The sequence below is a fragment of the Eleginops maclovinus genome, chromosome 13 (genome assembly GCF_036324505.1).
Source record: "Eleginops maclovinus isolate JMC-PN-2008 ecotype Puerto Natales chromosome 13, JC_Emac_rtc_rv5, whole genome shotgun sequence".
In the NCBI taxonomy this organism is placed as follows: domain Eukaryota; kingdom Metazoa; phylum Chordata; class Actinopteri; order Perciformes; family Eleginopidae; genus Eleginops; species Eleginops maclovinus.
The window spans coordinates 13,260,957-13,274,656 of NC_086361.1; the positions used below are offsets into that span (position 1 = coordinate 13,260,957).

At 39.1% G+C, this 13,700-nt stretch overlaps 2 protein-coding genes across 3 annotated transcripts; both read right to left on the minus strand.

Moving 5' to 3' along the window:
- Window positions 1-354: 354 nt before the first annotated feature.
- On the minus strand, window positions 355-7,839 carry vps72a (vacuolar protein sorting 72 homolog a). Of its 2 annotated transcripts, none has more exons than XM_063899973.1 (6): window positions 7,446-7,839; window positions 5,110-5,262; window positions 4,737-4,857; window positions 4,381-4,557; window positions 3,697-3,841; window positions 355-3,559 (listed from the first exon to the last, which is right to left on the minus strand). In XM_063899973.1, exons 1-6 carry the CDS (start codon window positions 7,560-7,562, stop codon window positions 3,169-3,171), a joined length of 1,104 nt encoding a protein of 367 aa, XP_063756043.1. In that variant the 5' UTR covers window positions 7,563-7,839; the 3' UTR covers window positions 355-3,168. The 2 variants fall into 2 exon arrangements, with proteins under 2 accessions (XP_063756043.1, XP_063756042.1); XM_063899972.1 differs by having other exon boundaries at window positions 4,381-4,575.
- A 1,122-nt stretch (window positions 7,840-8,961) lies between these two features.
- Window positions 8,962-12,900, minus strand: LOC134874584 (leucine-rich repeat and immunoglobulin-like domain-containing nogo receptor-interacting protein 1). The gene is made up of 2 exons (XM_063898640.1): window positions 12,582-12,900; window positions 8,962-11,469 (listed from the first exon to the last, which is right to left on the minus strand). Exon 2 carries the CDS (start codon window positions 11,459-11,461, stop codon window positions 9,635-9,637), a length of 1,827 nt encoding a protein of 608 aa, XP_063754710.1. The 5' UTR covers window positions 11,462-11,469; window positions 12,582-12,900; the 3' UTR covers window positions 8,962-9,634.
- Window positions 12,901-13,700: the final 800 nt, after the last annotated feature.

Consider the following 13,700-nt stretch of genomic DNA (forward strand, 5'->3'; position numbering starts at 1 on the left):
AGCAAGTAAGGTCGGGTGTCGCACGGCCCACCAGGAAAGCTTCCAGATGGCCAGTCCGCCTCTGCTCTGCGATTCACCGCCATTTTTTATATCATGACAGAAACCATCAGACTGCCTGAGGACTGAAGTACGTTTGATCTTTATCCCTGTTGTCAGCCTGCTTTGTTGTAGGAGCGATGGCCTCACCACTTGAGATAAAACCCTCACTGTGGCATTCATGATGACATAAATCAAGTATCATGCCTGTGTGAAGGCCTGTTGTATTATGGATTATTAGTCCTTTCAGAAGTTTAATAAGTAATAGCTTTTATTGTTCACTTTTTACACACGTGCAAGGTTTATTTCAAAAGGCCCTTATTGACAATGTGTTGTTCATTAGAACATCCAACACAAAACTTAAGCAGAGACAGGATTTCATCATGGGAGACAACTCTGACTGCAACCTAATATATTTTTATAATACAGCCAGCAGTCCAAAAAACACAGATGTTAATTTAAAATGAAACAAAGAAAAGTAGCCAATCCTTAAAATTAAAGAGTTGAAAGGAGAAAAGAAGTGAGTCATCCAATTACCAAAAAATTATCATATTATTTTCCAGCAATTGTTTCTGTATAAAAACTGAACAAATGAATATGCCTAAATTCCCAAGAAGGCAATGTAATATCATCAAATTGCTTGTTTTTCTCAACAGCAGACAAAGACATTCAATTATTTGAAGGATAATAACCGAAAGCAGTGGGAACAAGAGTCATTTTTGCATGAAAATGATTAATTAAATCTTTAGAATTGTTGTGACTTACATTTTTGTGATAGACTATTAATCAAAAATATGTGAACTATAAATGTAACTGTAATGGTCATTCATCCATCCATTCATTTGAAGCGAAAACATTAGCCGAGGTCAGTTCTTTTTTCCCTTTAGTCAAAGATCTGACAGGTAAACAACATGAAATGGAGCCTGAGCCTTTTAATGTAAACAGCCTGGTTGCTAAGAACACAGAACAAAGACATGGCTGAATGCTTATAGAGCGAAAATGCTCGGCACAACATCATCCAGACTTTTCAGGAACAGCAGGAGAAGATCCGCTTGAGTGCAACATGATCCTCTTGGCAGTGGCATCAGATCTGCATTTTGGGACCGCTCCTTCAGAAGTGAAATGTCTGCCTGAACCATCTGCTGAGGGCTGAACTGATTCGAAGGACGACTCAGCTGGATTTCTACCTGAAACTCAAAAAGAGTTTCAAGGGCAGTGTGGGATCTATTCATGATCTGTATTATTTAATAGTGAAACACTTGTTTTATTGCTGTTTCGTAGAGATTAAGTCCAGCTTCAGTACTTAAATGAATTACAGTAGATGTTTATGCTTTTATTTTGAAGGCAGCTTGGTGATATGGGACAGGTGATCTTGGTATTTATTGGAGAAAGGTGTAGGTGGGATTTGACACCAGAAGAGAATATGTTTTTTTACCAGGGCAAGAGAGTTGTGTACTGTTTTTGAAAACACAGGAAAAAGGCAAAGTAAAAACGTTATTTTGGCCTGGACAATGGATGTGTCTCTGATTCGCTATCTGGTTCTTCTTCTTTTTTTGTTTGTAATTTGATTTGTTTGTTTTTGGTTAAGCCATTACAGGCACTTCACTATTATGGATGTGTCAGGCTGATATTTTTCCTTGAAACCAGGGTGACTAAATGTTTACAATATTGTTGTTCCCCAGTGGGCTTTATGTAACACAGACTGGTGGAGATAGCCAAAAGCTACACGGCGCTGTGCAGGGGAGAGAGGTTTTTCGATGTGTGAGGGGTCAGAGGTGCCATGCTAGTCAAGCACTCGGTTTTGTACAGCGCGACTCTGTTGCTCTGTGATTTTGCCCTGAGAGAATAAATATAGAAAACACCATTTCAAGGTCCTAGGGATCAACAGAGCAGTATTGTCTGTGGGGGTACTTGAGACTGGAATTTTGTATTATGTTATTTACCAGGACCAGAAATAACAGCTTTTGATTATAGCTCAACGGCTGGTTCAAACTTCTTCAAAAAATGTATTCTGTTGTTTTTATATTGTCATGTGCTTTATCATTCATCAGATGTCTTGTCCTCTGTCTACACAGTGAGGGGGTGACTCAGACGTAAACATTAAGAAGAAGTGGAAGATTTTCTGTCAATACTCTTTCATATTGAGACAATGGAGTCTGTTCAAATTTGGCAATGAGCAATAACAGCTTTGATTAATTAAAATGTTCACAATGACCTGCCAGATACACGCAGTAAATGAAACTCCTGGGCCCAATTTGAATAATTTCACTAATGGCAATTGTCTGAATTGTAAATTAAAGCTTAAAAAAGCAAAAGCAAAATGTTTTTATTCTAAGGTTAATATCATGATAATGACACAATTCTCACTGTGGTTAGATTCAGGGTGGATTTCAGATTGTGAAGGACATTTGAGATGGAATTAGTTTTAATGTGATTATGGAGGGTGGTGAAGCAAGCTGTAGATCATTACTACAGGGTGAAACAACATTAAATGAAAATGAAAAAGGAATGCTAAGAGAGTCTTTTCAGTGTATCCGTTGTTTCTGCGATTGATGCGTTATAAACCAGAGTTCGTAGATTCAGTAAATATGAGTTTTTAAATGTTTCAAACATTTATTTTTGTGGAGAAATATGTACATTTGTAGAGACCAGATATATTGACAGTAAAAAAGGCATTTTGTTTAAGAGAAAAAACAATAATCTGCCAACGTGCAGATGAGACCAACATCTAAAGCAATCAGGGATGTTTTTATTCATACTAGATTTGTATTCAATCGGGGTGATAATGTACAAAAAATAAGATACGGTTGTTTGTAGTTTGAAAGAAAGCTGCTTGAAACCACCTGCTTGGTTGTGGTAATGTTTGATTTTCAATAACTTCTACTTCTTGTAATTTCATGCTCAACAGTAGTACTGGAAAATTGGTGTTTGACTCCTATTGTTTCACCAACTTTGATGTAATAATCACATTGATAGCTGAATGCAAAAACACTGGAGCCAAGCATAAGTTGTATGGATGAAATAAAACTATATGTAGACCGTTGTGTAAAAACAGGGATTCACTCCATGTGATTAAATCGAGTCATTGTGCCTAAACTAATTGTTTTGTTTGTAAATTATTTCAGAATGAAGCTATGTTGCCATAGCACTCTGCTTGACAACCATTTTCTGGCGGGAGCTCTTTGTTGCTGAGGAGTCAAGTCCCGTCACCCCACCCGAAGTGTTTGGAAATCCATGAGCTGCCACGTATTTACGGTACGCTTCTCGGATGATGCGGAAGGCTCGTGTGTTAGCGTAAGGTATGTCAGTCACCGGGTCTCTGTACAGCGCGGCCTTGTGGGTAACGGGACAAACCTCCTGGATGGGCAGCGGAGGACTCGACTGGCTGCTGTGTTGGAAGGTCGCCTCGAAAGCTTCATCAGTGCTGAATGTTATATAAGTACGGGAACACAGGCCCCCGGCAGCCTGCTGGGATGGCGTGCTGGGATTTTGTGTTGCAGTCTGAGGGACATCTTGATCCAACCTTTGGTAGATGAGAAATAAATTAAAATAATTCAACTATAAAATACACAAAAACACTCTTGGTCTGTGTAAAAAAAAAATGATACCTAAAAAAGGTTGATTAGTTTAAGTCTCGAAGGTAGATCGTATGAAACGTACCCTTCAACATCCACGTTTTCTTCTTTTAGGACCGAATGAGAAACGAGGGGCATCAGGACGGAATGGTAACGGATGGTCGGTCCTTCAAATCGCCGCTTCTTGTGGACTTGTTTCTTCTTGTCTGCTTCCAGACGTTCATAGTTCTCTACACAGTAAAATGAACAAGGTCATACTCTTTTCAACTCGTACACATGTTCATAACTTATTTAGCAATAATAATCACTAGTTAAAAAAATCAATAATCATTAAGATTATGTTTATGTATTTGCCCACAGATGGACTACATTGATTCACATATATTATAAATACAGTTGGTGGCATCTGTTTTGCATTTCAAATGTCTATATATACTGTAATCATCAACAGAAAGGTCATTGGTGTATCATATAGCCGTGATGAAAAGGTTATGCAGATGACACAGGACTAAGTTCTGTTAGAAGGAAGTATTGCTAACAGGCTGAATATTTCAGGACCCTTAAGCTTGATTCAAATGTTATAGAGTAACATTTATATTGTTATTTATCTGTCTAGGAAATAATATTTGAAATGTGTTGTTGTTGCATAAACAGAGCCAGACATGTTTGTTTTAGTCATCACAAACACATAAAGTACTTTTACACAAGACAGAACATTTTTGGGACCAAAAATCTTTACATTTGATTAACTTAAATAACATGTTCTCACCTAAAGATCGGATGTTGATCTCTTCCGTTATTTTGGCCTCGGCCAGCAGTTCTTCCTGGGTAAGGGGCCGGTCCCGATGAGCACCTCTCCGCCTCCTTGGGGCATCCTGACGCTCTTGTAGGCGCAGATTTGTCTTTCGGGTGTGCTCACTGGTGGACTGCCTCACAGACTTCCGTGCTAAGGAATGATACACAGCTAAAGAAATTATTCATAATGTTCAAATACTGAAACAGTGCAGTTGTGATGTAATCAGAGTGTGCTAATGAAGTGATGGTTTACGTGTTAAACAGTTTTAGTGAAGTGTTTTTGGATCATTAAGTGTGTGGGCATTTGTTGAGGGTTTGTTGCAATCTTACTTTCACCAAAGTCTTGGAACTCTGGTGGGATCCTCCTTTTGAGCTCAACTTTCACTTTCTCTGTTTTCTTCTGTTCCTCCAAGGGTTTTTTTGGTTTGGGTTTTGCCACCTTTATTGGTTCCTTGGATTAAACAAAGACAAAAACCCTGTCAACTGCTGATCTATTTCAAGTCATATATGAATTTCGTTGTTCATGTTGAGAATCTGTCAGTGAAAACACTTGCACGTCATAAGAACAGGTCATTTCAAGCTGCAGTGTCACTTTAATAAAATGTCTCTCATATGAAAATAGAATAGATGAAATAATTTAATTCCCATATTAATATAAAAGCTTAATTCAAAGTCTAATACCTCCGGAAATGATTGTTCCTACCTTATATGCTTTAGTAACAACTCGACTTTTCCTCCGAGGTGCGTCATCCTCCTTGTCGCTGTCGGGCTCATCGCCCTCATCGATGTCAAAGTCGCTGTCCACCTCATCCTCTGTGTCTGAATGTTCTCCATGATACTCATCATCTCCTGATTCCTGGAAAAATGAATAAAACATGTTGAAATAGATTACCTGTAGATGAAATGAGCTTCAGAATACACCATGGTGTCAGTTTTTAAACCAAATTCCCCAAGTTCTTTTTTGAAGCTTGTGTTTAATTATTTGATCATGACAATAAAATGGATGTGCCACCAGTTTGAAGCAATTAGGCAAGTGTAGTTCAGTGAGGATCTGTGATATGCATGTGGGCTAAGCGTAGTGTAAAGCCATGAGATTTACTGAGGTAAAATCTCTCCTATACAACAAGCATGGTTATTTTTTATTGAGAAACACACAACTCACAGATCTAAAACAAAAACACATTCAGAGAGGCGGCTCACTATGTTTCTGTGTTGACAGCAAGCAAATCTCAAGGTGATACAGCCATCAGGCTCATCATGGAGTGTATTTACAAGGTGAAGAAAAAGTGGGTATTTTAAAGTAGTTACTAAACAGCAGTTTGTTTTAAAACAGTCATGGGAATCTGCATTTAGTCTGAGATTTTCAATACAAGCAACGGAGATCTAAGGAAGAGAAATAATTTGTTCTTGAATACCAAGTAGTGCAAGTGCACAGATAGGACACACCCCGCTGATATTTAATCATGGTGTGAAAATCATGACAAAACACACAAATAAAATGTGATGAAAGACACCAACATCAATCAAAAGTATAAAAATAGTCCTAGTCACACTAGCCCTCAAATGTAAGCTTATGCACAAGCATGGTCACACTGATTTGTCAAATTGCCAGCAGAGAGGTCTGAGGCGTTTCAGGCAGGATTTGTTTGTGATTTTTTTTCCTAGCTTCTCTTGTCAACTCCAGCTGATCGTCAGAACAGCCGAAACAGCTGCTGCCAAATCCCCCAACACAAGTTGACACTTAATCCAGCATCTGTCTGAAAATTACCGAGAAAAGTTTGTAAATCGAAGAAACCACTCAGCCTTCAAATGTAAATAAAGTTACTTGAATGTTGAATAATAGCATATAATCTTTTGATACACATAAATCCTAAAACCTCGAAAGCTTTTCTTCTCTCTTTAAGAGTGTGACGCAGGAAAGGCTGGCACCCTCAAACAGCCTTCACAAATTAGTCAGCTGTGAAGATTAAGTCGGCCAGGAAATACTGGAGTCGTGGTCACAGTTTGGGATGAATCACATTGCATGGTGGATTTAATGACAAGAATCATTTACAGACACACTTTGTGGAAGCATCGTTTGGTGTGTTTCATATTGGTCGTAAATACATTTCTTTCATCTTTGAGATTTTTTGTATTTTCTCTTTCTACTGTGGCTTCAAGCACACTTGACAATTCCTGCTCAAAACATGAGAAACACAGGTAATGGGGTTTTGTTCCAGTCCCCCAAACCTGCAGTCTAAGGAAGCACTGAAAAGCACATGCTGGAGTCATGACCTTCTTAAATATAGGCTGTGGACATGTTACACTGAGTTGGCAGTCTATTAGGATTGTCACGCTAGAAATTATAAAACAGCTTGCAATAAATGCTACGTTCATAAAGATAACGTCTTTAAAATCATAAAACTGTTCAAGAGAGTAATTGATTAAGGTTACATTCGCAGCATCATATGTGCTGTTGTCTGTTGGGGTGTATTGGTGAATTCATCCAAATGTATCAACAAGAGAAGATTAAATATGAGACATATCAATTATACACCTCCACACCTCAATTATAGCTGTACCTACTGTGTCTACCTATCCTACCCTAGCTAGCCCAGTCAATCAATAGAATGGTTTCCTATTTAAATCATGTTAGTGGCTGGGCACTACTATTTACAAAGTAAATGTGGCTTTTTATATGCCTGTCACTTCTACTGGACCCACTACAGAAACAATAAATACAAAAAGTTGCTTGGGAACATGAAAAGTTTAACAATTGAAGAAATCGTGTAGTATATTGTATGGGTTATTTTGAATGGTCAACGTTAAGATCTAAACAAACCAACACCAAATACATTTCTTGCAACCTTGAATCCTTTGTCGACAGTAACAGCCTCATATGATTTATCTGACAGTGCATGCATTTAGGGCGATAATGTAGATACAAGTAATACATCGGTGTATTATGACCAGCTAGTCGAGGGACCAAGCTAGCTAAGAGGCGATGCTAACGTGTTACAGTTAGCTGGTTTAATCTGTACCAGTCAGTTGATTTCTTACATCGTTGAAGCCTCCATACGTGGTCTTGTAGAAATCATCCTCTTCTTCAGCATCCAGCAATTTTGACAAGCGGTTTCCCGCAGTCTTCCTCTGCTCCCGGTCCACTGCGAGAGTCATGGCTGTGATGTTTGAACAATGGCAACAGACCCTTGTGGGTATCTAGCTAGCTAATGTTGAGATGACGGGTATCGGTGTAGGCTGTTTTTGGGGGGACCGCTTTTACCTCTGGCTTACTCAGTTATCTGTTCGTACCCATATTTGTTTGAGTTATGAATACGCTTTATTTCACGCTAATATGCCTAAAAAGTGTTATTTATTACTCACATCTCGTAACACAAGCTAAGAAGAAAAGCTAACGCTAACCGCTCGGAATGCCTAACCAGTATATCCGGTGCAGTTGATGTACTTCCGGGCTATGTTAAAAAAATTTAAAAAAAGAACCCCTCCCAATTGCATACACTTGGTACGTTTGTTTCTATATAATTTGACCGTATATTTTATTTTATATCTATTTATTTCATCGACCGAACAATTTGACTGCGGTACATTTACAATGACACGATGTTAGATACTGTTGTCATGGAACCAGCAGAAAGGTAATATATTGCCATAGCAACAGCATTATATGAACTTCACCGTGGCAGTGATTTATGTATTGGTGATCGGTTTGTTTCAACACCATTTTATATTTAAAAAAATGTAAAAAGTAATACAGTATTACGCTGAAATACCTATGTTTGCAGAGCACTTTTCCAGTCTTAACACACCACTCAAATTCCAACATTCATATGCTGATGGTAAAGGCTAAATCCCAAATTGACACTTTATTAGAAAGGATTAACATTCAAAACCCCGAAGAGCCATTTGGGATTTGGTAACCTGCCAAAGACACTTGTGACATGAAGACAACAGGGACCAGTGATCGAACCAACATCCCTTTGATTATAGCCTAGACAGCCGCAGCTACCCTTTGGTGTCAATAGAAATAATGTATTCTGTTTGAAAGGACAACATCAGTGACACATCAACAGATTAAAGTGTAGAGCTAAAACTGGGAAATGGAAATTCATAAAAGTATGCATACAGCAGCCAAAGTGCATATGCTATTAAGCAAATAAGGATTGAAAAACAAGCACTAAGGATAAATGAGCACAAGGAGAGGATACTATAGTATCTTTGTTCTCCTGCATCTATAGGGACATCCTAAGGACAGAAGCTCCTTCAGTAGTTGATGGTCCTGGCCGTCCCATATAGCATAAGCCCTTTAGGAATTTGCCTCTTATAAACGTAGAAGAACACTCTGGAAATATCAATGACTATATTCATGTTTTATTCATATTATGTTGGTGCGATTTGTGACCTGGAGACCCCTCATGTTTTACTAAACAAAAATATAGAAGAAAAATAATTTCTTCCATGTTTTGCTTATTAGGGGTTCACAAAGCAAACACTATGCTTTATGCATTTGATGATTCCTATGACCAAGAAACATTGAATAACCACAAAGAAATCAGCATAATTTTATGCAACTTTTATTATGATGAAGTACTTTATTTAGGAAATGTAAATACTTATTTAATAGATGTGTGGGATATAGATATATTAGTAATGATTACAGCAGTAAATGTGACAATATTAGAATACCAGCACAATATATAACCAAATGGAGTTTGAATGGCATGCACTATACTGTAGATGCAAGTATTGTGTACATCTGACAACGATCATAATTATTCCAGTTTAAAAGAGCGCCATTTCACTTGTTCTTCGGAAACCAGATGAACAAAACAAACATTTGTAGGTTGTTTCCATACATAAACATCAACCAAAGCAATATAATCAACATGCAATTAACTGAATAATTAACATCTCTACAGCAAATGCATTATGGTAATGAAATATTTCTTACTTTGGTTGGTTTACATTCAGGGTTTGTGAAGCGTTTGTGTAGAGACAGAGAGGAAATTATGTGGTTAGATGTTCCTAAAGCGTTACTTAAACTTTTATTAATATCTAGAATCATGCCAGCACATTTTACTTTGTCTTTTTTCCCTTTTGCAGCTCTAGCTAACAGCTTACATTGATACAAATTCATTAATAGTCAGTGTGTGTTGGAAATACATTTGCATGCTTTGAAATTAAATTAATTAAAATAAATCTAATCAAGCAATAGAAAACCTTTTAGTGACTCATATTAGTTTCATGGTGAACCTGCTTGTCTCCATATAGTTGCCTTTCCCTCCGTTACTACTTGACAGAGCACTTCGTGGCACATATGCTATTGTGGCTGTGTGCTTTATTTGCCCTTTACTCTTACTCCATAAGAGCATGAAGATGAAACATACGCTCACAGAGCTGAAAAATGAAAGAAATCCAATAGTTGCAGCTACCAGTAACGTCTTTACATCAAATGGGATATTCTGGTTTCCACTCACACCTGGAGAGGCGGACGGAAAGGAAAACCAGCCTTTAAGACGTAGGGTTTTTTTGGAAGATGCTGGAAAGGCTCGGACATGAAGGCTGACTGGCATGCTGTCATTTCCTGCCGCGTTAGATGCCACACAGAAATAAGCACCACTGTCCTGAGGTTGAGCATAGCGAACCTCCAGCGAGCCATTAGAGAGAGCCCGTATTCTGCCGATGGGTGATAGAGGTTTTAGCTGTGGGCTTATCCAAGTGACAGATGGCACAGGGTCACCCTCTGCATTGCAGTAAAACACCACTGTGTGTCCTTGATCCACTCTCACTTCTTGAGGTTTGCGGTTCAGAATACGAGGCTGTCGACATGTGAGCAGACCTGGTAGTTCAGCACCAGTAAAGTCCAGAAAATACCAACCCTGCAACTGCACTGAGGTTCTGCAACTCGGTGGATTTCCACCAAACTCCAGATATAGTTGCCTTCTCACCATCCACAGCAGGCGGCAGTCGCATGTTAGTGGGTTGTTGTCTAGTCCCAGATTTCTAAGGGTGTCCACTGAATGGAAAGCTCCTGCCTCAAGTGTGGTGAGAAGGTTTCTGGATACATTCAGAAGTTTGAAATTAGCCAAATCTCTGAATGCTCCAATATCGATACGCAGCAATGATCCCCCCACCAAATGGAGCTCCTGGAGCCGGAGCAACTCCCCAAAAAGGTTCCCATGAATGTATGTGATTGGGTTAAAAGAAAGGTCGAGGTACACAAGATATACAAGATGATGCAAAGGGGTGTAGGGGACAGCACTGAGGTTGCAGTGTCTAAGAGTTAGGGATGTAAGATTTAGTCCAAAGAGACTGTTTCCTGACAGATTCTCCAGACAGCAATGGGAAATGACAAGTTCCTTGAGATGCTCTAGCTGACGAAAAGCGTAGTTTGGCAGCGTTGTGAGGCCAAATCTGTGAAAATGGAGAATCCTCAGCCCGCCAAGCTGAGAGAGCGCCTCTGTCGGCACAGCAGTGAAGTTGCAGCCATCGAGACGCAGCTCTTGCAGACTAGTGAGGCCAGTGAAAGCTCGATGAGAAATAAATACTAAGTCATTATCTGCTGCTATAATAAACTGCAGGGCAGTTAAGTCGCGGAAAGTGAAATCTAGAAAAACAAGGATCTCATTGCTGCTTATGTCCAGTAACTTGAGTTTTGGCAAACCATCAAATGCCCCAACATGGATAATCTTTAGGTGGTTGCGAGCAAGACGCAGAGTTATTATACTTTGCAAGCCGAGAAATGCTTCCACCTCAATTAAAACCATGATATTGTCACTCAAATCTAAGTCTAAAAGTTGTGTCAAAGTCTGGAATTGCTGCGGCACCAGAGACTTGATCTTATTATGTGTTAAGTTGAGTAATTTAGTATTTTGTGGGAGAATGTTGGGCACTGTAGTGAGTTGTCCATCAGAGCAGTTCACCTCCTGCAGCACGGAGTTGCAGCGGCAGGGCTGTGGACACGACCGGCGGGTTTCAGATGAGATGGCCACCCCCGCTGCCAACAGGAAGAGGGCTGCACAGCCCAGCCATTGGTGGACAGCAATCGCCTCAAACATCTGGTGTCCTGCATGTGAGAGAGAGAGGCAGCTGATAAAAGAGTGAGACAGTGATCATTAAACATGGGGAGAAACAGCTTTCTGCAAAACAGAAATAGTACTAAAGTAATGATTATTAACATTTTTAGGTTCTACATTATGAAGTATTTTCTTGATACTCAGATCCAGTTATGTGACAAATTGCTCTCTCTTTATGTGATTAAATCCACCACTAGGGCGCAGTAAATTCAAAAATATTTTCTGCACAGGATGTCCAGTCCCACTGGTTTTATAACAACACGTGAAGACTACAGTAACTGCCACTGGGATAAAAGTGACAATTACAGTAAAATAGCTATCAGTAATTACATAATATCTCCTCAAATACAAAAAAAACAAAAAAAACAAGAAGGCTGGGTAGCATTTCAACAGAATCAGTTTATCAAACAACATGTGTGACTGACTGAAATGTGTTATTTAGATTGCCAAGAGAGCGTTGGAAAAAAAGTGTGATGCCAACTCAGAGGTGTTGTCATATTGTATTAAACAAGGCAACACTATAGAACATGCGACAACAGGGACAGAGAGAGAGCTGCATATATAATTCTAATATTTCTAACATACATAGCTACATTGTTTTGCCAAAAGAGAAGTGTTTTTAAATAATAAGAAAAAATATGAAAAAAAGGTAAGCATGTTCACTGAGGCAAAAGAGTATTTTGTGTATACATTGTTTTATTTGAATTGTATTGTAAAATTATATTTTACTTTTGTATTTCAAGGAGTCTTAAACATTTTTTCTTTTAAATCATTGGATTGTTGCCTTTCAGAAACATGTTATATTCAATAGAGTGAGAAAATAGTGTCTTTCTGTGTTTAGGATTATCATTTTGAAGTTTTTACTTTATTTAGACCGTTATGGGTATAGAGCTGGGGAATACTTTATAGCTCCCCAGATTAGTGAGTGATGGAGACTGACACCTCCTGAACTCCTCTGAGAGCGTTCATGCTAGAGCGTGAAAACAGTGTGCGAAGGTGAAATCACTGTTATTTACTGGGTGCTAACATTTTAGAGAGCTCGGTCCACAAAAACCGAGATTAAAGTGATGTAAGAGTGAGAAAATCAAATATTGTAACTCACCGTCTCTTCAGTCTGCAGGGCTTGTCATTGTGAATGCTCCATTTTAACACAATAGCGTATTTGCAAATGCTTTTCTATTATCGTCTCTTTGAACATGCACATAGAGAATGATAACTCTCAGAACAGGGTTAATCTCTTTGGTCTTGTCAGTTCCACCTCAGAAATACATCCAAATGAAGCCTGCAGTGTGAGAGAAAGAGACAGACATATCATAACGAGAAAGCCTTATCCTCCCATTCTGAATTATTCAGCTCCGGAGGAAGCGTGTTGCTGCAGCTCTGTTCCCCTGTTGCTTCGCTGTCCTCATGGCAACACAAACCTGGCTCATGGACGTGTGTGTGTGCTAGGTGCATGCTGGGGGATTATATACACTAGCTCCTGGGCTGCATCCAACTCACTGCACTGGATGACAGGAGGTAGCACACAGGTCAGCCAAAAGAAGAGATTTGGGCGCCAACACCAGATGGGAATGAATTCAAGCCCTGACACTTAGAAATAAAGAATTATTTTCAGCTTGCTGGTCTATTAAAGCCTTTCGATGAAGACACAACTGTTTGATTTGTAAAGTGCTGGAAGGTGGGGTTGAGTCAAACTTAACCCAAAAATACATTGTTTCTTACATTTGTGATACACCTCCACTTCTTAGTTTGATAGCTAGTTAGTTAGCAAACATTCACTCCAGATTGAATAAACGTTAGATAAATCAGAGTTAGATTTGCCTGAGTTTCTGCTCAGCTGCAGGATTATGATTATGTGTTTTGAAACAAAAGGTGCATTATCACCACAGAAGAAGAGCCGGTGCTGAGTCAGGCACATACCATCTGGTACCTTTGGGAATCTGTGTTCATCAGCGAAATCTCTGTCCAAAATCGGAAGAGGAAACCAGTGACGAAAGCAATACAGCCTTGGCCAAATCAAAGCTCCTAAAGCTCCTATATCACAAAGTATTTTTACCATTATGATGCTTAGTCATTGCTGCTCCCTGTGGTGGTGACTGCTGTGAGGTCTCTAGGTCATTCCCTCGTTTTCTGTTAGAGGGAGTACAGTATACAGATAACAAAAACACAAGGGATGGAGAGATGATTTGCATCAAGCGTTTTCTGCCAAATTTATGATCAG